Source organism: Zootoca vivipara, chromosome 12 (assembly GCF_965207765.1).
Source record: "Zootoca vivipara chromosome 12, rZooViv2.hap1.1, whole genome shotgun sequence".
In the NCBI taxonomy this organism is placed as follows: domain Eukaryota; kingdom Metazoa; phylum Chordata; class Lepidosauria; order Squamata; family Lacertidae; genus Zootoca; species Zootoca vivipara.
Window position 1 is genome coordinate 21,112,721 of NC_142595.1, and position 25,363 is coordinate 21,138,083.

Here is a 25,363-nt window from a genome sequence, read left to right on the forward strand (position 1 = left end):
CAAAGATTTCAGAAAAGTTCCAATGTGTGGCGGCCATTTTGTTCAACCGCCTCAGCTGGCAAGCATGTGTTTTCTCCTCCCGGTGATCAACTGCTTGTCCCTCACCATCAATAATTGAACAGTAGTTTTTTTAAAAAAAACAAACAAACCACCATTCATATGCCCTTTTTTGATTGCTCAACGTGCCCAGTATGCATTATCCCCCTAAAAGCAACTCTGCAATAGGAGCCATTTTTTTTTTATCGTGCACATATTGCAGGTAGTGGGCAGATGTCACCTCATAAACCTATGGTTGTGGAAAGTTTCAAAAGGGTGAATCGCTGCCAAAGATACTGTCCTACATCACCAGTTTATTTTGACAGATGCATGTTACTGCAGCCACTAGCCCTGGAAAGCCAGAGGAAGTACTTTAACTACATTGGCTCCCAGTACATTTCCGAGCACAATTCAATGTGTTGGTGCTGACCTTTAAGGCCCTAAACGGCCTTGGCCCAGCATACCTGATGGAGCGTCTCCACCCCCATCGTTCTGCCTGGACACTGAGGTCCAGCTCTGAGGTCCTTCTGGGTCTGGGATTCCCTCACTGCGAGAAGCAAAGTTACAGGAAACCAGGCAGAGGGCCTTCTTGGTAGTGGCACCCACCCTGTGAAACATCCACCCATCAGATGTCAAGGAAATAAACAACTATCTGACTTTTAGAAGACATCTGAAGGCAGCCCTGTTTAGGGAAGTTGTTAACGTTATGTTTTATCGTGTTTCTAATATTCTGTTGGGAGCTGCCCAGAGTGGCTGGGGAGCCCTGGCCCGATGGGCGGGGTATAAATAATAAACTATTATAAGTTGCTAGCGGGCCCTGCCATGTGTTGCCATGGCTAATGCCTGTGACTGCCACCACCCTGTGTTGATCCATGACTTATCCCGCCCCCTCTTCCGGTCATCCCTGTGACTGGCACTACTGTGTCCTGACCTATCCAGTCCCCTCCCCCACCCCGGCAAGTCAGTACCTCGATTCGGCCTAGTCTGCAAAGGCTTTGGCCTAGTATGTAAATGGCAGCTGAGGTGCTGTTGAGAGGGAAGATCCTATAGGTTGTAGTACCAGTGTACCCACCACTAGAGGGCGCGGGTTTGGAACCTGGTTCTTTTCCCAGCATGCACTTTTGGCTGAGTGGCGCATTCTGGAACGGAGTTTTTTTGGGGTTTCACCTGGCGGAGGTGTGGCATCTGCCTTTGAAAACCTTATAAGAGCCTTTGGACATTTGCTTTGGACATTGTCTTCAAATTTGAACGCAATCAGTGAAGCGTTTTCAGAGATAAGTGGATAATAACCCACAAGCCCAGTTTACATTGATATATACAGTGGTGCCTCGCTTAACGAATGCCCTGCTTAACGAAATTTCCGCTTAACGAAAGGTTTTTTCTAGCGGAGGTTGCCTCGCTAGACGAATTCGTTTTATGAAAAATTCGTCTAGCAATCGCGGTTTCCCATAGGAATGCATTGAAATTCAATTTTAAAAATTCACAAAAAAATTCAATGCATTCCTATGGGATTCGCTAGACGAATTTTTCGTTATACGAATTGACCCGTGGAACAAATTAAATTCGTCTAGCGAGGCACCACTGTATACAGATTATAATAATAAGGGCCATGCCTACACCATACCTTTATAGCAGCATGATACCGTTTTAAACAGTCATAGTTTACTCCAAAGAATCCTGGGAAATTTAAGGCTGCAGAGTTGTTAGAAGACCCCTATTCCCCTTAGAGAGCTGCAATTCCCAACAATTCTCAGTATCCTTTACAAACTACACTTCCGAAGATTATTATTTTTGGGGGGTGGGGGACAGCCTCTGCTATGTTGCAAGGAATGCTGGAGCACACGATTTTGGCCCATGAGGTGAATCCACTTGGGGGCAGAAGCAACAATGGCTTGGTCTGGACGTGAGCCTGCTGGTGGGGAGTGAGGCATAAGGACACTTGGCACAGATAATTTAAGTTTCTTTTCCTGTAGACAAGTAAACAATAATACCATGACCCAGTGAGGTACATCAATACTATCTCCTAACTACAGTTGGGGCTACTGTCTTAAAATGTAAGTAATGGGTACCTTACTTCCTGATCCAGGCAGAAGAAATTTGACAGGTACGACAGGCTGCATTTCGCACATGGAGAGACACCCAAAGAACTAACAGATTTACAGTTTATTTAAAGAAATTCTTAAGCCAAAACGAAAACTCAACAGGCAGCCTGTACACTGCTTTCAATAAATATTTGCAAAGGTCAAGAATTTTTGTTGTCTTGAAAAATAAAATAAAAAAGAGAGAACCTCAAAACACCACAAAGACCGTTGTGTCTTTTACATCTACATAATTTTTGTTTTAAGAGTGTAAACAGTTAGGAGAGCTGAGCCTAACTCCCCCCCCCTCCGCCTCCGAGAAACTCAGCCAGGTTTGCCGAGCCACGGGGAGCGCTTAAAAGGGGAGAGAGTGTCCCATTTGATTGTCTAGCATAATTAAAATTCACTTCACCAAATGACCATCAAGTCTTTCCAGGATTATAAAATACCACCAAGATTTGAGGGAGGGAAGGGGGAGAGGAAATCTCTTTAAAGGAAGTGGAAGTATAAAAATACAACCTATGTCTTTCCCTCCTGCTTTCCATAAAACTAATTACTGAGGGCTTTAAATATGATCATTTTGGACACAATCCACTGTTCATTGTAGACCTGCCCCATTGAAATGTATGGTGTTTCTTGTTTATTTCTAGGGAGGCGATGACTTGCCCCTTTTTTTGCAATTGCCTTCTGCTTTGGGGATCTCAACAAATCAAAGTGTGTGTTCTGCGGCACACACAGCTAAACAGCGAGGCACAATACTGCAAAAAAGGAGCCATGGGGCTTGCTGTAGGGATAACCCCCTATGGGCTCTGCACAAGAGAGGTTGCTCCCCCCCCCACTTCGCCTCTCCTCTAATCTCTCAGCGTAGGTGTCTCCACATCTAACCCAAGAGGGTTACCTGAGAAACCTGTCCCTTTATACCAGAGATGAGGACAACACCTGTGGCCCTTCAGGTGTTGCCAGACTCCCAGCAGCCCCAGCCCCTGTGGCCAATGGTCAGGGAGGGTGGGACTTGTAGTCAAGCAATATCTGGAGGTCCATAAGTTTGCCATCCCTGCTGGTTCCATTTTACTAATTTGGGGCACTGGCCTTCATCCAGGGCTCAGGGCTGTTGCCTGGCATGTAGGAAGCAGGAAAAAAGAAAAAGAAAAGGGCAGGCAAATATTTGGGCTGCATAAATCCCACCTAAGGCCTGTTCTGTTGTTGCTTTTGATGGGTGGAGACTGTTCACGGCACTAGAGCTTCCTGTATTGCCCAGGTATGTCAGGTCTGACGGTATTTGAAGAGAGTCCATGTTGCAGGGCTATCCTCACCCCCACCCTGATGTTCCCTTGATCCCCAGGAATCTTTCCACATGTTCTTGGACCTTGAATTCAGATTCTTGAAATCCCGAGAGATGGAGGAAGGTGTTTCAGCAGTTCCAAGTCTGCCTAAAGGCAGTTCTGGGAGCTGCCCATCTGAGAATATGATGGTTAGTTAGTGGGGCTTTTTTCCAGCTGGAACTTGCTGGAACTCGGGTGGGCGCCATTGCCAGTATAAGAGAACAAGGGAGGTGTTCGTGGTGAGTTCCAGCAGCTCTTTTTCAAGACAAAAAAGCACTGGTTAGCAGAAATGGGTGGTTTGCATTATCACATGTTTTCAAACCATCGAACTCCAGAGCTGGCTTTAACCTCTGGCTTGTTTACATGTTAGGGGGTAATTCAGCAGGCTGAACGGAGAATGGGAAGGCAGTCAGGACCCTCTTGTCAAACCCAGGGAGCTTAAAACGATGGTATTTATCTCAGATGTGTGAAATTCACAGTTTACTTGAGAAACGGGGACCCACAAATGGCCCAAGAGCATTTGTAAGGGAGCATGGCTGTGACATCCCACGATTTGAACGCAGGCTGCTGCCTCAGGGGTAGCAGTTCTCCCGCCCCAAACTACGTATCGTCACCTATAATGATAATTGCACACGACTCCAGAGCGAGGATATGGGAATGCCGTCTTAAATGCACATTCGCATAATCGTTACGCTGAATGCAATGTGGTGAGGACAGACATAATGTGCATTCTGGCCAGTGTTGAATCACATCTGATTCATGCTTGAGGTTCCCAGTCCCTCTCCGGAGTGGGCCAAAAGATACTGATTTTGCAAACGAAGTCTCAGAACTGCACGGAGTTTCAAGGGCAGAATTTTTCTCAAGCAAATATTCCTGATTTCTAGCTGCTCCCCACCCAGGAATCCCAAATAGGCATGCTGTTGGGTTTAGGGCTGGGCTGGGGAAACCAGAGTACGGACGTAATAATCTCGATCTGGATCTCGTTTCCTATGATGTCAATGTATGGCATCATACATACAGGAGCACGGGAGGCGATATGCCCTCAAAATGTCCACTGGAACACCTACCCCATTCTAATCAATGCACTGCAGTGGGACAATCTCATACAGGCATACATCTGGTTTTTATCCCGTGGTTCCCAATTCAGCAAGTGAGGAGTACAATGAAGCCTGCTTCTGTACGCAGATCTCCTTGGCTGGATCAGGGTTGAGTTTAACCCGACAAGCACCATGTGGCTTAAAAAACCCATCCCACCCAAAGTTGGATTTTTACTTCTGAATTCCTCCCTGTGCTTTGAATCTCTTGAGACATTCTGCTTCCGTTTTCCCCGGTGACACATCAGCCAAAACTAAACGTGGGTTCGAGCGGAGGCAGGAAGCTGCCCTGGCAAGTGCAGGCTGAGCTGCTGCACAAACGAGTGAAAGCTCTTCGTGTCTGAACATAAGCGCAAGATCTGAACTCGCCACCACCATGTGGGCATCTGTCCGCAAAGGGGAGCGCAAGTTTTAACACCAGCAGACTAGCACCTGGAAGTGGCTGAGCAGGGGCGGGGGGGGGGGGAGGTACTACATACAGCTTCATTTATGCCATCGTCATTACGTATTTCCAGCAGTGCCCATAAAGGTGCAAAACTTTTCCCCAAACCAAGAAGGGGGACTGTCCATTTTTCTTCTCTTTTTTTTACAGGTTACCCCTGATATGAATGGAGGAGAAAGCTGGATGGTGAGAAGGCCCCCACCCCATGTTTCCCTCACAGGTTTCTGTCCTGCCTGCCCCCCCAACTTCAGTTGCCATAGAAGCCATAATAGCCCCCATCCCCTCCTTCTTTGTCATAGAGCTCCCCGTTGCGGATGGGCGGGGAGCTCTCAGCGCTGGAGACGTAGGGGGACACACGGCGGCGCTTGCACTCGGCTTCGTACAGCCCGGAGTCCGAGGAATCGGCCGACTTCACAGAGCCGGGCTCGGCCCAGCCTTCGCTGTCCTTCCCTTTCTCGTCGGTGGAGGGCACCGCCTGCAAGTCCCTCATGGGGCGGAACCAGCTCAAGGCCCCTGGGGTGGGCTTGGGGTGGTGATACTGAGGTGGGGCGCTCCAGGTGGCTGGGGGCCCGAAGGGGTGCTCCTGGTAATAGGGCAAGGAGGGGTGCGGCGCCGCCTGTAGGGCAAAGGGCTTCATCCCGTACGGCATGAATTTGTTCCCTCTGAAGTCGCCCTCGTAGGTGCCGTATTCCAGAGGGGCGGAAGGGGGCTGCTGGGAAGCGAAATACCAGTGGTGGGTCTCCTTGGGCGGCAGAGGCAGGGGGGCCCGCTCCCGGTTGTAGAAGCGGCTCTGAGGGAGCGTGTACTGATCGTGCAAGAAGGGCTGGAAGCGGCTGCTCGTGAGGAGCTGCTGGCAGCTGGCGGCACCGGGCGGAGATGGAGTTGTGCGGTCTCCTTCGGTCGTGGTGTACATCCTGATTGGACAGGGCGAAACAGGAAGTTAATGTCTTACAACGGGATGGCACACCGCCTTCAAAACTCACTTCAAAAACCACAGCTTCTGTTTCTTGGCTTTGCTCTCTTCATTTGCAGGCCACGGTTTGTCGTTACGGAATAGCGCGCCAAACCATAGTTAAAGCTTCGTTTAGAGCCATGGTTTGGTGTGCTATCTGAACTGATCTATCGTATGAAATCCCACCCCCCAGGTGCTAGAAGGAAAAAGCTAGCTCTTAACAGAAACGGTTGAAGTAGGTGGGTGTAGGAGAATGTGAGCATTTTCGCAGGATCCTGATGCAGAGTTTAAAAATTGAAATCGGGGCATTGCCACAGTAGTCTCTCTCTTCTCCCCCCCCCCTCCGGGGACTGATGTGTACTAAAACAGGCAAGTCAAATTGACATTGGGCAAGTAGAAGAGAGACTTACGAATCAAAGTTGTCCCGGAAGCCTTTAGCAAAAGGATTGTGGTCTATCTTCAGCTGGGTGATCTAAGCGGAAACAAAGAAGAAAGCTATTGTTCTGAAGTTCAGTACCAGAAAAGCGGATGTACCTCATTGCACCCCCATATACTTCCAAATTCCTTCATAGCCTTTTATCTGCTTCCATTCCTCTACCTCCTTTACCAATGCAGTGAATGAAAGCACATTTCTTCACATTTTGTAGCTGCTGCACAGAAATATACTGTGTCGGGTGTGGGAGTGTGGAATGTCAGTAACCAGAGCAAACGGTGATCTAGTAATGCATTTACAATCCTGTCTGTGCCTTCCATGGACTCCAACCCGTTTTGCACACAAGCGCAACTTTCTGCCATTGAAGATCTCTAAACAAGAGAGAGTCTGTAAACCAAGGAATCACTTTTGGATGCCATGCTAAATTAACCATGGTTTGCAGTTTCCAACAAACCATGGTCAACATTAAGCACACCTTGCCAGCTTGGATTATTAGAAGATTACTGTCATTTATAGTTATTCCCTATTAAATTTCTATCTCACCATTTGTCTCAAAGAAGCCCAGGATGGCAAATGTCAAAATGTCAAAACATAAATAAAACATTTATTTATTTCGACTGCGTCAGACCAACCTGACTACCTACCTGAACTTAACCATGCTGTTTTAGATATCACTACAAAGCTGTGGTTAAGTAAAAGAGAAAGGTAGATTTGGGTGGGGTTGGTGGGCAGCACACAACCGTGAGGCTTGCTGTGGCTTGTTATCATCATCACACTAAACTATGGTTTGAACTCTCCCACTTCTTGTTTATGAAGTTACAAGCACCATAGCTTTTAGTATCTTTATAAAGCTATGTTAAACATTTGGTGCCAGTCAACAGCATCACTGCCTACGGAGGTGGTAGAATCAATCTGTCTTCTGTTAGCTTTTACGGGCTATCAGATTATGTGTAATAAACACACAAGTTGTTACTCTGTTGTTGAGGAGAACATCACCCCTCAATAAAGAAAAAATGTCTTTTTGCCAGGAACGTTTCGCCACAGGCAGAAAGTTATTTTCATCCTAGTTACAGTAGCAAGCCTACCGTGATATCATAGGTATCTATTTGCTAGCGCATGGGTAGGCAAACTAAGGCCCGGGGCCCAGATCCGGCCCAATCGCCTTATAAATCCGGCCCGTGGACGGTCCAGGAATCAGCATGTTTTTACGTGAGTAGAATGTGTCCTTTTATTTAAAATGCATCTCTGGGTTTTTTGTGGGGCATAGGAATTAATTCATTTCCCCCCCCCCAAAAAAAATATGGTCTGGCCCCCCACAAGGTCTGAGGGACAGTGGACTGGCCCCCTGCTGAAAAAGTTTGCTGACCCCTGAGCTAGCGCATTATAAAAACCTGTGGCAAGCAACACTGCTCCCCTTCCTAAGCCTCTTGCTTATGCTCAGAAGCACTCAAGATTCAAATACTTTCGGCATGTTCTGAGGTTACGCCGATGCTGAAAAATGAAAAACCTGCACTCGCGAAGGCATAGCTCAGTTCCCAAGCCCTGCACAGACCAATGTGACCCTATTTCCCAGGACCGCCCCCGCCTTTTCTATCCCATCTGAGCAGCTCAGTCGGTGAGCAGCTACGACTGAGATTGCAAACTCACGTCAGCATTCTGGTACGCTGTAACGGCAATGAACTGAGTCTCGGGGAAGGTGAAGGTCTGGCTACAGATGGAAGGGTGTACTTTGTCCACCTCGCCGTCCTTGGCCTCGGTGACATGTAGTCGCGGCTGGTACTTGTGCAAGGACTGTAGCACGATCATCTGCCGGACAAACAGGACAAGGCACAAGATCCATGAATAACGTTTTGTCAGTATATTCCATGACATTAAATCTCCTGGTTGTTGGGGGTTTTTTTGCTTGGGGGAGAAAACTGATTTGGAAAGCCACCATTACCTGTGTGACATTGTTGGATGCCCCTTTGTTATTGGTGAGCTTCAGCTTCCCAAAGGAGATCTCCTGCCGCATCCAGTGGGCTCCGGTGTTGGGAGAATCCGGGTGCATGTACGTCCGATTCCCTGCCAGAAAGACGGCATTTCTAGTAAGCATCTCTCAGCCTTATTGCCTAGGCCCAGGGTGCCCTAGCATTTAAACATTTAAACATTTAAACTGCTTCGAAATCGCTCCAGCTGGATTGTACAACAAAGAACCCTAAGGAATTGCTGGACTGCGGGACTGCTGAGAGCTCTTTCTTAGATCCAAACAAATAATGCCAAGGGTTTCTTGTTGGAAGTTGTGATAAATAAGCAGTGTTGGAAAATTGTTTTAGAGCTTGTAGCATAGCACAGAGAAGCCAGGCCTGGTGTTAAGCACCAAGCACACTGGGGTGCACACACCTGGCTGAACTGACACCTTGCCCACCTGGCGTAATAGGATGGGTGCCAACTGGCTGCTCAGCTCCTGTCCAGTTATGGTACTGCTGGTGGGTAAGTCTATGATCGTGAAAGAGAGGCTGGCAACTGCAGCAGTGCAGGCAGATTGGAGGGGCCACGTAGCAGCAGCAGCAACTGGGGACAGTCATTGGTGCGGTTTTCATTTATGTCCCCCCCCCCATTATGGAGCCAGGCCCAATAGGAAGCAAATTGATGACCTTGTCCAAGATAAGATCACAACTGGGACTATCATTTCAGATTCCCGTTGCAGATGGAAGAGGCAAGAATCACTTTAAATGCCTGCTGTTGGACAGATGAAAGATTAAACATAAGTCTCTGCGTAGAATTTAGAGGAGCGTCAGTGGGTGAATCCCTCAAATATAGAGCAAAAATGCATGCATTGATCCCAGCAAACCAAGATGGTGCAAGGAGTGTACAACGTAAAAAGAAAAAGAAAAATATTTTTTGTGTACTTAGAAAGGGTTTAATGATTCACGTGGACTGACCTGTAAAATAAATTTACCAAAAGTGAATTACAGTGGTACCTCTACTTACAAATAACTCTACTTACAAATTTTCCTACTTACGAATGGAGCTCCGTCCACCATCTTGGATGCGGTTTAGATAGGATTTTTTCTACTTTTTCTGCTAAATAGGGTTGCTTCGACTTACAAATCTTTTCTCCCAATGCATTCCTATGGGATTCGACTTACACATTTTTTCGATTTACAAATGTGTGTTCGGAATGCATTAAATTCGTAAGTAGAGGTACCACTGTATAATTTTTCATTTGTTTATTTGTTCACTGTGTGTGTCTGTGTGTGTGTTTCTTCTTAAACTTACATCCTGCCCCTTACGTACAGATAAATTCAAGGACTGTTAACATTATAAACCATTCCAACAATAAATGCTCAAGAAACTCAATTAAAAATGGCAGAGTTAATACATCGCAGCAGGTTAAAGCCACGTTCAGCTAATATTTAAAAAGCCCTGGGAAAACAAAAGAAGGCATTTGCTTGGCACGCAAAGGACATGGGTGTACAACGTCAGGCAAGTTTCCCTGGAGAGAGCGTGTAGTTACATTCTTGAGCTTTAAAAAGAAAGGTGCCAGCATTCAAATTAAACGGAGAGTCATGTACTCTGCCCTGGATGCTCAGCTCTTAATACTAAATGCATGGGGTGCAGGCTAGTGGTTCAGGTAGCAGCAAAGGAAATGCACAACGTTATCAAAACGTTGATTCTGTGCTTTAACAATGAAGCGATGCAGTTTCTTCTCAGGACCAGCAGATGGGGATGTAGCTCCTGAGAATGGGGAGGTGGGGGTGCTGCAGAGCAAACAGGGCAAAGGCAGCAGCTGCTGGATTAAAAAATAAAAGTACAGTCATACCTTGGGTTGTGAACGCTGCGGGTTACGCGTTTTTGGGTTGCGGACCACGCTGAACCCGGAAGTACAGTGGTACCTCGGGTTACAGACGCTTCAGATTACAAACTTCGCTAACCCAGAAACAGGACCTCGGGTTAAGAACTTTGCTTCAGGATGAGAACAGAAATCGCGCAACGGCAGGAGGCCCCATTAGCTAAAGTGGTACCTCAGGTTAAGAACGGACCTCTGGAACGAATTAAGTTCTTAACCAGAGGTACCACTGTACCGGAACGGGTTACTTCCGGGTTTCGGCGCATGCGCAGAAGCACAAAATGGCGTCATGCGCTGAATCGCATTACGTACAGATGCAGTGTTGCGAGTTATGAAGATGCCTCCCGCATGGATCACGTTCGCAACCCGAGGTATGACTGTACTGTGATTTCATTTCCAAAAGTATTTGGTTAGATTTAAATAAACTTTTTTTTAAAAAAAAAAGTTTAAACTGTTGTGATGCCTTTGTTCAAAAGTTCTCTGTGAATGCTCTAAACTGCCCTGGATGTGTAAGACTTAAGGACTATAAAAGTTCAAATCAATAAATTATCAATTAAATAAAAGGGAATCCACATTAGGGTAAAATAAAAGTCTCCCCACCTACCCACCACCCAGCAAATTCATGCTTAGGAGAAAAGGGGAGGGGGAGTGGACTTCAGAACTTTCCCTTGCCAAATTCATTTAGGGTCTAATCGAAAACTGCCACCAAGAACGAAGGGCTGAATTTAGGCTTCCCCTGAGAAAGGTCTTAAATAACCCAGCTAAATTAGAACCATTTTCCATATTCAAAATTCTTCAAATTTTCTCATGGTTAGAACTTTCATATACGACTTTTTGGAGGACAGTCATTATGTTGAATTTGGCGCAAGATTCACACGTGAAGTAGAAGTAAATGCAAGAAAGCCCACAAGAATTCGCAGAGTGCTTTTCCCTCACTTTGCGCGAGTCCTCTAAAACCTAGATGTTGCTTCTCTGTCTGGCTCATTTCCACACAGCCTAGCAGGATAAGGCCCTGAGTAATTTAACAGTTGTTGTTGAGGGCAACATTTAGCTGGTATTTGTGTCATTATAGAATCACAGAATTGCAGAGTTGAAAGAGACCATGACAGGTAATCTATTCCATCCTCCTGCAATCTTTTGCCTAATATGGGGCTCGAACCCACGACTGTGAGATAGAGTCTCATGCTCTGCCAACTGAGCTACTGAGGTGGATTATTCTTGTATTTCTATTATTTAGGCTGAATTGTTAGTGAAGCGTTTAGCCTTAGTGTGTATTTGTTAATATGAGCTCTTCAATTGCCAATCTAATTTTTAATGACTATTTAAATGCTGTTTATGTTTTGCAACGGTTAGAGCAGGGTTCAAATCCTGGGTGACCTTGGGCCAATCACTGCCTCTCAGCCTAACCTACCTCACAGGGTTGTTGTAAGGTTGAAATGGGGGGGGAACCATATACACCACCTTGAGATCCTTGGAATATAAAGGTGGTGTAAAAGTGTAACAAACAAATGAATAAAAATATTTTCTTCATTATGCAAACTTTCCTGGTGTGAGCTGCTTTTTGAGAATGGTTTACCATGGGAAAACATATATAAACAAACTAGCCAAGATGAAGGAATGAAGGGGGAACAAAGGAAATGTGTTCTGTAGCAATGTTTTTTCCTCAGGTGATGTTGGACTACAATTCCCATCGCCTCTCTCCCCAGACTGACCTGGCTGGGGATGATGGGAACTGTAGTCCAACAACATAGGAAGACCTAAGTTGAAAGAACACTTGTCAATAGGAAGTGGTCACAAAAGGTGTGGCAAGATTTCAAGCACTGGGGGATTCAAAAGTTTGCTGCTGTTCTGTGACATTTTGGTTAGTCCTAATCAAGTCATGGCCCAGCTGTGGATTTTGTAGATTCCCTACCCATGGGCTAAATTCCTCCCTCATACCTGGCATATTTCCTTCTGCTTTGCCGCACTGCACCCATTTCCCGCCTTGGTATCGCCAGTGGTGTTGATCGACTAACACAATGTCCACAAAGATGCTGTAATGGGCGACAGGGTCCAGTCCAGAGATGTTGAAGCTCAGAAATGGGAACATTCTCCTAAACAGTGTTGCGGAGGGAAGGGGAGAGAGAAAAACACAACCATTTGTAAAACAGGAACAAAATAGCCCCACGTTGCTGGGCTGGTTGTTTTGAGGTTAAGGCACACAAGAAGTTTTCAAAATGAATGTACTAACATCAGTTGTTAAGAGCCGCTGCCCTGAATTCAAACGGCAGTCCCTACGAAATTATTCAAACTGGAAAAACCACATAAACACTGCCTCAGAGCAAAAAAAAGTCTGTGAAACCCCAGCCTTCTGCCTCCAGACTCTGACCAGCCAGAAGCTCAAAGAGCACAATGGAGATAATAAACCAAAGGTTGTAATCTTCAGCATCTCAGTCATATTGTACTTCTGAACATCAAACTTTCATTATCGTGGAGATAAACAAGAGAGCAAGCTTTCATCTTTAGGTAGCTGGGTGAATGGGTGCTGCTAGAGCTATTTCTCCTACATTTGTCTGAAAACCCTGTCTTAAAAAGCTTACTATCACGTCTAATTTTGAGACGATGAACTCCAACCCATTAATTTACATGAAGTGGAAAGCAAAAGCTACAAGTGTTCAGATTCCATGAGCTCAGATAAGAAGACTGGGCTTGCTCATGCTTCCATGTGTCTCACGCCTAAAATCATAGAATTGTAGAGTTGGAAGGGAGCCCAGGGTCCTCTAGTCCAACCCCCTGCAGAGTTTTCTGCTTCACCCACACTTTCTAGGCACAGGTACGAACAGTTTTCCCTGTGCCTCACTCGTTTCCCAGGGAAAACCTGCTCTTTACTGCAAAATCGGAGCAAACGGCAATCCAGAGAAAACCTGAATTGTTGTTTGCTCCGATTGAGCACTAAAGAGCAGGTTTTGTTGTGGGGGGGGGCACATGGAAGCAGCGGAACAAGAGGAAATGTGGAAGCCCTTACACCACTTAGGCTGCAATCCCATACCTACTTAACAAGAAGCCATCCACATTCATCTCAGTGAGACTTACTCCCTAGTAGACATGCATGGGATTGCACTGTTATAACCTCTCCCATCATTTATCTAGGCTTGATCGTCTATGCAGGAGGAGGCAGAAGGCCTTACCTTCCAAACATAGAAAGGAAGATCTCCTTGGGAGGAAGAATGGTGGATGTGGCAGAGGTAACTAAGGTTTACATTCACTTTAGGTTCCAAGCATAGTTTCCCCCCAAAGAATCCAGGAAACTGCAGTTTGCTAAGAGTGCTGGGAACTGTTCTTCTGTAAACTACCGTTCTCAGGATCCTCGGGAAACCAGGACTGTTAAAGTGTACAAATGTGATTTAAATGTGTGGTGCGGACGTATCCTATGTTGCCTTGTTTGGATTCCATTGTTCCACCAGATAATTTGAGGGTAGGTATGGGACATAAAATGGGACCCAGGTGGCGCTGTGGTTAAACCACTGAGCCTAGGGCTTGCTGATCAGAAGGTCGGCGGTTCGAATCCCTGTGACGGGGTGAGCTCCCGTTGCTTGGTCCCAGCTCCTGCCAACCTAGCAGTTCGAAAGCACGTCAAAATGCAAGTAGATAAATAGGAACCGCTACAGCGGGAAGGTAAACGGCATTTCCATGTGCTGCTCTGGTTTGCCAGAAGCGGCTTTGTCATGCTGGCCACATGACCTGGAAGCTATACGCCGGCTCCCTCGGCCAATAATGCGAGATGAGCGCGCAGCCCCAGAGTTGGTCACGACTGGACCTAATGGTCAGGGGTCCCTTTACCCTTTACCTTTATGGGACATAAAGGGGACGTGGGTGGCGCTGTGGATTAAACCACAGAGCCTAGGGCTTGCCGATCAGAAGGTTGGTGGTTCGAATCCCTGTGACGGGGTGAGCTCCTGTTGCTCGGTCCCAGCTCCTGCCAACCTAGCAGTTCTAAAGCACCTCGAAGTGCAAGTAGATGAATAGGTACCGCTCCAGTGGGAAGGTAAACGGCGTTTCCGTGTGCTGCTCTGGTTCGCCAGAAGCAGCTTAGTCATGCTAGTCACATGACCTGGAAGCTGTACGCTGGCTCCCTCGGCCAATAACGTGAGATGAGCGCCGCAACCCCAGAGTCGGTCACGACTGGACCTAACGGCCAGGGGTCCCTTTACCTTTATGGGACATACAGATTACAGATTACCGTTATTTCTTTCCTCACAAAAGCCCTGGGAGCAAGTGATCTCTGTGTGATAATTCAAGCAAATGGCAATACTTTTTTTTTTTTTATCGGCTGCTTCCTTGGAATCGTCTGGAGGAGGCCATAAAAAACCCCAGGAGTCTTTGTGGCTCAAAGCTTAAGCAGGGAAGCGGAGCCTAAATGCTTATCCCACAGAGGACTGCTGTAGAAATAGCGGGGTGGGGAGAGAGCCTGGGTTCCAATAATGACTCCTTATCTCTTCCCACAGGAGATAATCCAGTCTGTATTCCAGCTGGCTTCATCAATTACTGCACCCAGCCCTAATAGTTCAGTGCTATGATCTACTTTCCAGTGGTCAATATATTTCCAGGACATTCCCCCCCCCCCACACAGACCAGCAGAACAGCTCCATCCAAATGACACTCGCTCCATCTTTTCGTTCTTCAAGCTAAGCGGCTTGAAGTGACGGCAACAGATGCAAAAACAGCTCTGTTTCCTTCTTACCCCCCCCTGACCTTTACCAAATTCTCTACCTCGCCACTTCCCTCTTGCCCCCCCCGGCCCCCACCCAATCCCTCTACCTCACTCCCCTCCCCTCCATGAGCGTCTCCTGCCACATTTCCGGTTCAGAAATAGACACAGCTTCTATTTTCAGAGAAAGCGAGAAGGGGACAGAAACAGAGAAAGACTTGGGATGGATGACCAGAAAAGGGGGGGGGGGAGGAGAGAAAAACACCCAAGATCTCATGGATGGCTGTGAGAAACCTATTCACGCGGCACGTCTAAAACCTTTGGATATCTGAGATGGAAATGAAAGGAGGAGGAGGAGGAGGAGGAGGAGGAGGAGGAGGAGGAGGAGGAGGAGGAGGAGGAGGAGGAGGAGGAGAAGAAGAAGGAGGAGGAGGAGGAGGAGAAAGAGCCCCGAACACAGCAATTGAAAGCACCTTGGCTTCCCCCAACTGGGAACTGTAGTTTACCAAGGGTGCTGGGAATTGTAGTTCTGCGAGGGAGTAAACTACAGTTCCCATGATTCTTTCGAGGGGGAGCAATGTGCTTTAAGTGTGCTATACATTTATGGCATGTACCTAACTCCTGTCTAAACAGTCCGTCACTCCCTAGAAGATTATTGGGCTGATAGTTCTAGGCTCATGGGAGTCAATGGACATGACTAACGTAGTTTCATTGGTTTCAGTGGGTATACCCTTGAGTGGAGCGTACTTGTATGCAACGCAGCTTTTCATTCCTAACACACTGATTGCAGACATTATGTAACAGCCCCAATGAACTGGAGCTTCATTGCCATGGTCTGTACTGAAGAGAATTTCCCAGTGAATTGGGTCAGGCTTATGCAAATCCCACCCTTTGGGGTGAGTAAAATCTGCCCATGGGGGAAGGCGCCTCACTCTGTTCCAACTTATTTAAAAAATATCACGGCAGTGGACCATAAAATCATCAACGCATCATAAAGTTATAAAAGTGCAGAATACAGAACCCAAGTCACCAACACTGTATCAAATTAATTATTTTAAAATGGGCAGTGAAACAAAAAACAACATCTATTGGGGGGGGGGAGAAAGTGAAACTTGGCCACAGCCTTCCCAATCTGTGGTGCATTTCTGTTTAAATGACACTCACCCTTTATAAATTTTCACCTACACCTATACATTAGCATATGCAAATATGATGCAAATCTCAACCTATTTAGTTATTAAATTTCATAAAATGCATGCACCGCTTGTTTGCGAGAAAACCTCTAAGCAGTAAGTTGAAGAAAAAAAAACCAATTGAAAAACTGGTATTTACAAATATTCAAAAGATTATTGACATCAACAGCAGCTAAAAGGAAATGGCTGGGCTTCCTGAAACAAAAACATTTTTAGCAGAATTTGCCGCATATCAGTATGTGCTTTGCCTCTTATTTGGGGTTCAAATATGTCAACCCCCCCCCCAAAAATCTAACACTATCCATAAGTGAGGTTGGGATGGAAGGGAAGGAGAATGTAAAATGTATTTTGCTGCTGATAAATTGGGGGTGGGGGAGGGGGAGAGGAACTGGAGTGATGAAATCTAAACGATGAGGATTTTCCATCCTGCTACAGTAAGAGTTTTTTGGTTTTTTTTTAAAAAAATTATATATATAGAGAGAGAGCATACTAAAAATACGAAGCTTCATATATGACTAAAACATAAATTATTAGGAAAGTTTAGTCATAGATTTGCAGTTCATCGTGCTTAGGCACAAGAGGTTGGTTTGCAATGTTCATGAATCATCTCTTAATGCCAAACCAAAACACCTTCCAGTCGCCTCTGTAAGCCCCCAAACCAGTCAGAAAAAATGGCAGACCATTTCTGGTATGTGTACGTTTAATGCGGATCACTGAGTATGAGCTAAGGAAAAAATTAACAGCCAGGTTAATAGCCCCTCCGCCCCCCCCCCAATTTGCCCACACACGAATACAAATAGATTTTCGCCATTTTAATAAGGTGGTGGGTGGAATTTTCCGCTCTGCCTTGCAGTCAACACTGCATTAGGACCATCCTAGGTGGGCTCCATCAACAGAGATGGGGGGTAGCCTTGACTTGCCCCACATTCAGTACAGCACCCACCATCTTCCCCAAAATTAAATGAATAGCAGTTTCACCGCGGCACGAATTTCCTGATCCTGCTCAATGCTTTAGCATTGAATGCTCTCAGGAGAAATTCCCTAGAAGAGGTGCTGCAACATGGTATTGTCTAGCACCAATGTAAGTCAGAGGAGCTTGCCCTGGTTCCTATGCAAACAGGCAGTGGCTCTTTTAGGCAATTTTAGATTGGAGGGCAGGGGAGGAGATGCAGGGCTTAGGTATGAGCGGAGATCTGTAAAAATCAGGTGCCCTAGCATAAGTGAGTGGACAATTCCACCACTAAGAAAAACCACCACAACCCGCAGGCTCTTGCGGCACCTTAAAGACAACCCCAATTTCTCTGAACATGTGGGGAAATAGTATCTTTGATATAGCAATGTCTGAGCATCTCAAGACAATTAAAGGCACAACAAATAGAGACACCTTCCAAGAAACGTGGGCCCCGTTCTTTAGCTATGTTAAATACCAAAATCAAGACTTTCTTACAACAGCTGCCCAATATTCTCAGTGGAGGGGTTATGTTAAGTAATATGTTTGAATTTTGACTGTGTAAGTGCACGTCTAGAGACAATGGAAAAAAACAAACACTGCCGGGTAAGGGTTTAATGGCCATTGTGTTTGTACTTGTTTAAAAACCCATACAATTTTTTGACATTTGCTTGTGCGGACTTAAAAGACCTAACAGACCGTTGCCATTTTGCGAGTGGGATTCATTCACATACCGGCAGATTCAGGTTCTGCAATAACAGTCAATTTGGTGCTCTTGCGCAACAAACCAGGATCAAAACCTGGACTTTTTGAAAGAAGGAAAGTGAGGGGAACGTGCAGCAGAAAGCATGGGACATTTGGTTGACCCAACATGACACAACTTCCCTGCAAACCAATCAGAATGAACACTCAATAAACTGGTCGTTTGGAAGCGCCCCGATATGCTGCAAGACTCTTCATTGTTCCAAATATACTTTCGCCTGGTGGTTCAGACTTTGCTCACTGCCTCAAGAAAATGCACTCACATGCTACACAACATTTAACACTCACACCCACGAGAAATAGAAACACTTGAAAGAAAAAAAATCTGCATTCCTCCAAGGCTACCTATTGTGCAGATTCAATGGGTGCCTAATTTCTAAAATCAAGTGGTTTGGCTCTGCCCAGGAAACCATTCTCCCTAATCCCAGATATGCAGATGGGCTTTGGGACAACCTGGAAACCTGTTTTCAGAGTCAGAGCTTATGCCTGGTGTACATGGAGCTGTAACAAAGAAGTGTCCCTGAGCATGTGCAGAGAGAGCGCATGACTCAACGGTTTACTTAGTAAATTACCATAAAGGCAAATGGCTATTTTAAACAAAAACCACCAGGGCTGTAAGCATCACACTTAATTAAACAGATTAAAGTTTTAATTGCAGACTGACATTCTCCCTCGCTTTTTTTTGGGGGGGAGGGGGGCGCTGTGATGATGGCAAACACGTCCCAAGGCATGTTATGAATTTTTATTAAAAATTCTCTCTTCTTGATTTCTTAATCTTTTTGTTGTTGTTAAAAAGTATGGCACTTACTGCAACAACTTCATGGTGAGTACCGGCACCTATTTTTCTAGGGGGAAAGCACTGATTATGATGATGCTTATTTTTGTATACAGCCCATCTGACACTCTGGGCTACTTTCAACAGAATATATAAAACCTAATAAAACATTAAACATTAAAAACTTCCCTTCAGGTAGCTTCTAAAAGTACCATCAAACTGACATCAGTTGGGACCTGCTATTTATTATTATTATTATTATTATTATTATTATTATTATTATTATTACCAATTAAAAAACCAGTGCTCTTTGAAGCTTGCCTGTTCTTCTCTCCAGAAGAAAAGTTCCTTTTAAAAACACACGCCACCCCCAAAACTGATCATAAGCAATTCTACAATTCTGAGTCTACATAGTTTCCGGCATATAACAGGATGGGGAGATTTTATCAATTTTTGCATTCAGAATCAAACACAGAATCCACGTCAATTTCATGGAATCAAGTGAAGCTTCCTTCTTCCCAGCTGATGCTCCTTTCCCTCTTCCCTTGCAGACACAAACAAACAAACACACACCTGCCCCCCCAGCTGGGAGCATCTCTATGCAAAAATAAGTAATCCATTCTTCAATGGTCTCCCCAGGGAAGGCTAGGCCAATATTTCAATACTATTAAACAGTACATTTAAATCCCAAGAGGAAACAGCCCATCCCGGAGGCAGGATTGCGGGTCCTGCTGGGCTGCAGAAAGGAAGAGTAAGTCTTACTGTTCCCGATTTACCATTTTCTGACCAGATCCCTCACCTTGACACACAAATGCTGTGTGCCTGGCCCATTAAACCCCATTCAAAAGTCACAGGGTTGTACTAATATGATACTGAGATCAAGAAAAACCACAAGAAACCACCTGAAGGAGAACATAAAATTATATCTGAGTATACGCAGCATTCGTTTTCAGTGTTGAAACATATCACTAAGGTCTGAGAAGCTCAAAGGGAGGAGCTGCCGTCAACCAGAGAGGGGGTAGATGCAGGGAGCTTGCTTTGCTATTAGGAAATAAAGCCTAAAGAAAAGTTTGCTTTTTTCCCCTCTTTCCTTCCAACCCGTGTTCCTTTTGTGACTGTAAGCCCCGAGGGCAAGGACTCTCTTGATATCAGCTATCGTGAGCTGTTCTGAGAACCATTTTTCCAGCCAAAGAGCAGGGTAATAAACAACAAATACTTCAAATAAATCAATCCAGAGATTTTGGTTCGAGGTCAGGTTTGAGTTCCAGCACCTTTAAAACAAAAAGAAAAGAAAAATCCCCACAAATAGTGGATGTGAAAGGTCCCCACCTTGTTGTTTAGTCGTTTAGTCGTGTCCGACTCTTCGTGACCCCATGGACCATAGCACGCCAGGCACTCCTGTCTTCCACTGCCTCCCGCAGTTTGGTCAAACTCATGTTCGTAGCTTCGAGAACACTGTCCAACCATCTCGTCCTCTGTCGTTCCCTTCTCCTAGTGCCCTCAATCTTTCCCAACATCAGGGTCTTTTCCAAGGATTCTTCTCTTCTCATGAGGTGGCCAAAGTATTGGAGTCTCAGCTTCACAATCTGTCCCCACCTTACTCCAGTGATATTATTACCCCCATCATGTATGGTATGAGTTCTGAAGTTCTGTACAGTGGTACCTCTACTTACGAATAACTCTACTTACGAATGTTTCTACTTACGAACGGAGCTCCGTCCGCCATCTTGGATGTGGTTTAGATAGGATTTTTTCGACTTACGAATTTTTAGATAGGGTTGCTTCAACTTACTAATCCCCCCATGCATTCCTATGGGATTTGACTTACAATATTTTTCGACTTACAAATGTGTGCTCGGAACGCATTAAATTCGTAAGTAGAGGTACCACTGTAATTAGAGAGGCTGAGCTCCAACCCAGCTAGGTGAAATCACAGTCAGAGATTTTGCACATCTAAAAAATAAATTGAGGGAGGGCCCTCATCAGTCAAGCAAGTCAGCAGAAAAGTTAAAAAATGGAAAAGTCTAAGAGGTTTCAATTACAAATATTTAAGTACTGTAATTTGTTTTAATAAAAAGATTTTAAGGATCACAAATAAAGGTAAAGAACCCCTGGGCGGTTTAGTCCAGCCAAAGGAGACTATGGGGTTGTGGCGCTCATCTCGCTTTCAGGCTGAGGGAGCCAGCATTTGTCCACAGACAGCTTTCTGGGTCATGTGACCAGCATGACTAAACCGCTTCTGGCACAACGGGACACCGTGACGGAAACCAGGGCTCACGGAAAAGCCGTTAACCTTCCCATCACAGCGGTGCCTATTTATCTACTTGCACTGGCGTGCTTTCGAACTGCTAGGTTGGCAGGAGCTGGGACAGAGCAACGGGATTCAAACCGCTGACTTTCCGATCAGCAAACCCAAGAGGCTCAGTAGTTTAGACCACAGCGCCACCCGCATCCCCAAATCACAAATACCTTGCCAACAGCTAGGCTAGAAGGTGAGGACCAGAGCAACACACGCCCTGTTTTTTGCCAATCTTGGAAGTCACATCCCAGATGCCCCTTTATCTAATTCCAGAGGTGTGTGGGTTGCTTGTGGTTCTGCAGCGGGGAGGAAAAAAGATTCTCCACTTGCTCAGAGGCACCCTGACATCCAAAGAAAGTTCCAGGGTAGAACCGTAGTCCAAATTATAGCTTTGTGGCAGGGACCATTTTGCCCTTGCCGATTAAAAAGGGACAAGGAGCATTGGGGACCACGCATGGGTGTATATCTAAACAGGGGGTTGCTTATATTCAGAATGTCTGCCTCCATATTGCATGCCCTTGGATTTATGGAAGAAGCCCGTGTTGGCCGTCAAAATCTGGTGCACTGTGCCATCAAATCAGCACCAGCAGGAATTCCAGTAATGAAGGGGGCAGAGAGCAAAGAGAAAGTACATAATCGTCAACCCCTTAGCCCTTAAGAGACTGACAACTGGAAGGTGTGAGGGTGGAGAGGGAATTAATACATGGCCAAGAATCACGTATTCTCTAACTGCAGAGTCATATTTTCCATGTACCTTGCACGGGTCAGAGGACAACTGCTTAGCCAGTCTCCCCAAATCAGGGAATTTTTCTGTAAGGCTGCATTTTTCACAAGTGGAGTCATTATCCATGCATCCTCTCTTCCTATGGTCTCCAAAGGGTAAGGATGCTCCTCAGTCAAAGGCTTTTGGCCTTAGCCCAGAACTCTCAGCCTCTCCCTCCCAATGGACAGAAAAGTGGCTAGGGCAGACTTAACATGTTGAGACAGTGACGGTTATAGATGGACAACCAGCTGCAATAATAATAACAATGGTCTAGTTTACCAGGCTGCTGTGGGGTGAAAACTGCACAAATAATGGCATGGTTTTTTGTTTTGTTTTTACCACTGCTGCTAGTACTACTAAAGTTATTAATAATACTGTTTTAGCCGTGTCAAATTATACAAGACAAAAGGCCTTCAGGACACATCAAAGGTTATATAGAAAATAAACGGATTGTGCATTTACTGGTTGGAAAACACCACATTTTCAAAGAGGAGAATGGAAAGCAGAGGCTGCTGTGGTTTGTAACTTTGATATCACCTCTTTGACAAGGTTTTTGTTTCGCAATTTGACAGGTCAAAACTACACGAAAGTTACACCTAACCCCAACCCTAGTTCTTCTCTTTTGATTACTTGGTGGTGAGGTGATTTGTTGATGAGACCTGGTGATGGGAGCAGAGATATTCATGTGATTACTCAGTGAGTAGAAAAAGCACTCTCTGCATGCTCAGGGGTCAATACTGTATACCTCTGATAATTTGAGACCCTATTCCCCACCCCCACCCCAGGTCATACCAAACAGAATGGTAGAGGGGGAAATATCAGGACGGGACGGTTGTCCTTTCCAAAACGGCAAATCATATCTATAAATGTTCTCTGTTCCACCTACTAAAAATAATGGAAAATGTACTAAACAATTAAGAGCGAAGGGCAATATTAATTAGGAATATGACTTTGCAGACCGCTGGTTTGGATTCATCACCCAAGAGGAAGGATCTTACAACCAGGAACTCACAGCTCATTATGAATAGACCTCCTGGGTTTTAAGTTACACATTTAAAGTGGAACTGGTGTTAAAGAGACAAAACTCCCTTGGTCTTCTGGGAGACATCCAACTAGAAGGAAGATTCATTTGCCAATCAATCCATAGCTATGAAGCAAAACTGACAATAACTGCAAGAATGCACCTCACGTTTATAGTTGGGTCCCCCCCCCCCGGAATGTAAACATTATAAAATAACAATAATAAAATGAAAAATAATGTTATCTCCCACCACACCTCTAGCAACCTGACAGAAGAATAGTACAGCTGTGTCGCATAGTACTGGTCTGACTGGGGAAGATGACCTGCCCTCAGAGTGTTTTCCCTGATTAGTCGTACCTTAGTTCTCAAATTTAATCCATTCCGAGAGCCCGTTTGACTCCCAAAACGGTTCGAGAACTAAGGCGCGGCTTCTGATTGGCTGCAGGAGCGTCCCTGGTTTTCGATCGTTCAGGAGCCAAAACGTTCGAGTTTAAAGGCGTTCGGCTTCCAAGGTTCCACTGTAAGACTGTTTCGAACCTGTAAGGTCGTTTTCAGATGACCTATTTATTGAGCATTCATCCTGATTCGTTTGCAGGGACATTAGACAGTGTTGCCTATTTAATGAGCATTCATTCTGATTTGTTTGTGGAGAAGCTAGATGATGTTGGGTCAAGCCATAATTTCATGCTTTTCAGGAAATTTCCCACCTCGCTTTACTGGTCACAAAAAAAGTCCATACATTTGGGGAAGCAGGTTAGTTGTGCAAGACCCCCCAATCAACTATAGTTGTGCAGCCTGAATTTGCCAGAAGGTGACTGAATCCCACCCAAAAATTAGAAGCAGAATGGGAAGTGCCCTAAATTTCCAGCTGTTTTTGCAAAATGGAAATAACGAAAGAGAAGGGAAACCTAAATCATTAGTCTTACAGCTGAAGTATCTGAAACCTTTATTTCCTCCTCCCTTTTGGACTTTGAGGGTTCTGTTGTTTTTTATTATGTAGGTATTGGAATAGAGATGCAGGTGGCGCTGTGGGTTAAAACACTGAGCCTAGGGCTTGCTGATCAGAAGGTCAGAGGTTTGAATCCCTGCGACGGGGTCAGCTCCCGTTGCTCGGTCCCTGCTCCTGCCAACCTAGCAGTTTGAAAGCACATTAAAGTGCAAGTAGATAACTAGGTACCACTCCAGCGGGAAGGTAAACGGTGTTTCCGTGCACTGCTCTGGTTCGCCAAAAGCGGCTTTGTCATGCTGGCCACATGACCTGGAAGCTGTACGCCGGCTCCCTTGGCCAATAATGCGAGATGAGCGCGCAACCCCAAAGTCGGTCACGACTGTACCTAATGGTCAGGGGTCCCTTTACCTTTAGGTATTGGAATATGTAGGTATTGGAATATTTTATTATGTACGTATTGGAATAGCTCTATCAATACTCCTGCTGCTAAATAAATGAATAACTGAGCAGAAGAAAAGGAACGAGGATTGGCACAAAGCTTTCTAACTAACCAGTTCAGTCTGGTCAGCTTGGAGGGACCTCAAAAGAGCAGCTTCAGACAGGAAGGATGCATATATAAAAAAAGAACAGGAGGTTGCCATCATGCGAACGGAAATGTATGTTGTCTTCTCAAGTTTCCCAAACCATCACTCTGAGCTATCGGGGATGTTTTAAATGTAACTACAGTCCGGGTAAGAATGTGGGGGGAAATTAGCGCTAGCTTCTGAGATTCATGTGCTTCTGTATCCACCAATAAAGGAATGTTTATCTTATCAATCAACTGCCTTTTTGAAAAGAATCTGGTTAAATCTGCAAACTACGAAGGACTTGGTACAGACGCCTTGTTTGGATATTCAAAGCAATGTGATAAAACTTAACAGTTCAGTACACAAAAACTACCACTCACTGATAAAAGGAAAGGGCATCCTTAATATTTTCTTTTTCTGTTTTAAGTCCCTTTTATGTTCATACTTAGTTCAGAGCAGACATGCACAGGCCTAAAACAGGTTTTTAAAATTATTATCCTGACCAATTAAGCAATTAAATTTATAAATGGTTAAATCTGGGGATCATCTGTATCATAACTATTTTTTTGTAAAGAGTTTTTATAGGCAGAATTGTGTTTCAATGTTTGTATAGTTTTTATACATTTAATTATTTTGTATATCGGACTGTTTTTAATGCCTTTTGCCCTTGGTATATGGTTGTAACCATTTTATAACTGGATATTGGTTTAATGTGTGTTTTACTTTTGTAAACCGCTTTGTGATTTATTTATTTTAAAAATGTAAGCAGTATAGAAATAGTATCAGAGTAAAATAAAATCAACAGATATTTTATTATTGTAAACCTGCCCTTGGATCTTGTGGCGAAGGGCAGATAAACTATCTAATAAAACAACGAATGAATGAATGAATGAATGAATGCTGCAGTCGAACTGATTTCCAATTCCAGATGGGAATCTTTGGTCATCTGCCAGGATCTCAACACCTAGGAGGCCTTACTGCTGATGTCTGCCCTGGCCCTCCAATTCCAGGTTGGCCCTCTGAATATTGTTGACCAGCTGGCTCTGGCTAGTATCTTAATTTTCTAAGATGCCCCGGACATAGCATCCTTCTGGGGAGCTACAGGAAACATCAGTTTGATGCAGCCACTCATCCGCTAGGTAAGTCCAAAGGGATCCTGGGAATGAGGAGGTGGCGCACTTTGTTCAAGACCCCACCGAACCTGGCAACAGTT

At 45.1% G+C, this 25,363-nt stretch overlaps 1 protein-coding gene across 1 annotated transcript in view; it reads right to left on the minus strand.

The window, feature by feature from the left end:
• Positions 1-2,178: 2,178 nt before the first annotated feature.
• Positions 2,179-25,363, minus strand: part of TBX21 (T-box transcription factor 21) — a 51,008-nt gene continuing 27,823 nt past the window's right edge. Inside the window, exons 2-6 of the mRNA XM_035137131.3 lie at positions 12,125-12,279; positions 8,297-8,418; positions 8,005-8,163; positions 6,335-6,396; positions 2,179-5,886 (exon numbers count right to left, since the gene is read on the minus strand). Coding sequence (XP_034993022.3) covers positions 5,220-5,886; positions 6,335-6,396; positions 8,005-8,163; positions 8,297-8,418; positions 12,125-12,279 — 1,165 coding nt within the window. The 3' untranslated portion in view covers positions 2,179-5,219. The remainder of the gene's footprint in view (positions 5,887-6,334; positions 6,397-8,004; positions 8,164-8,296; positions 8,419-12,124; positions 12,280-25,363) is intronic.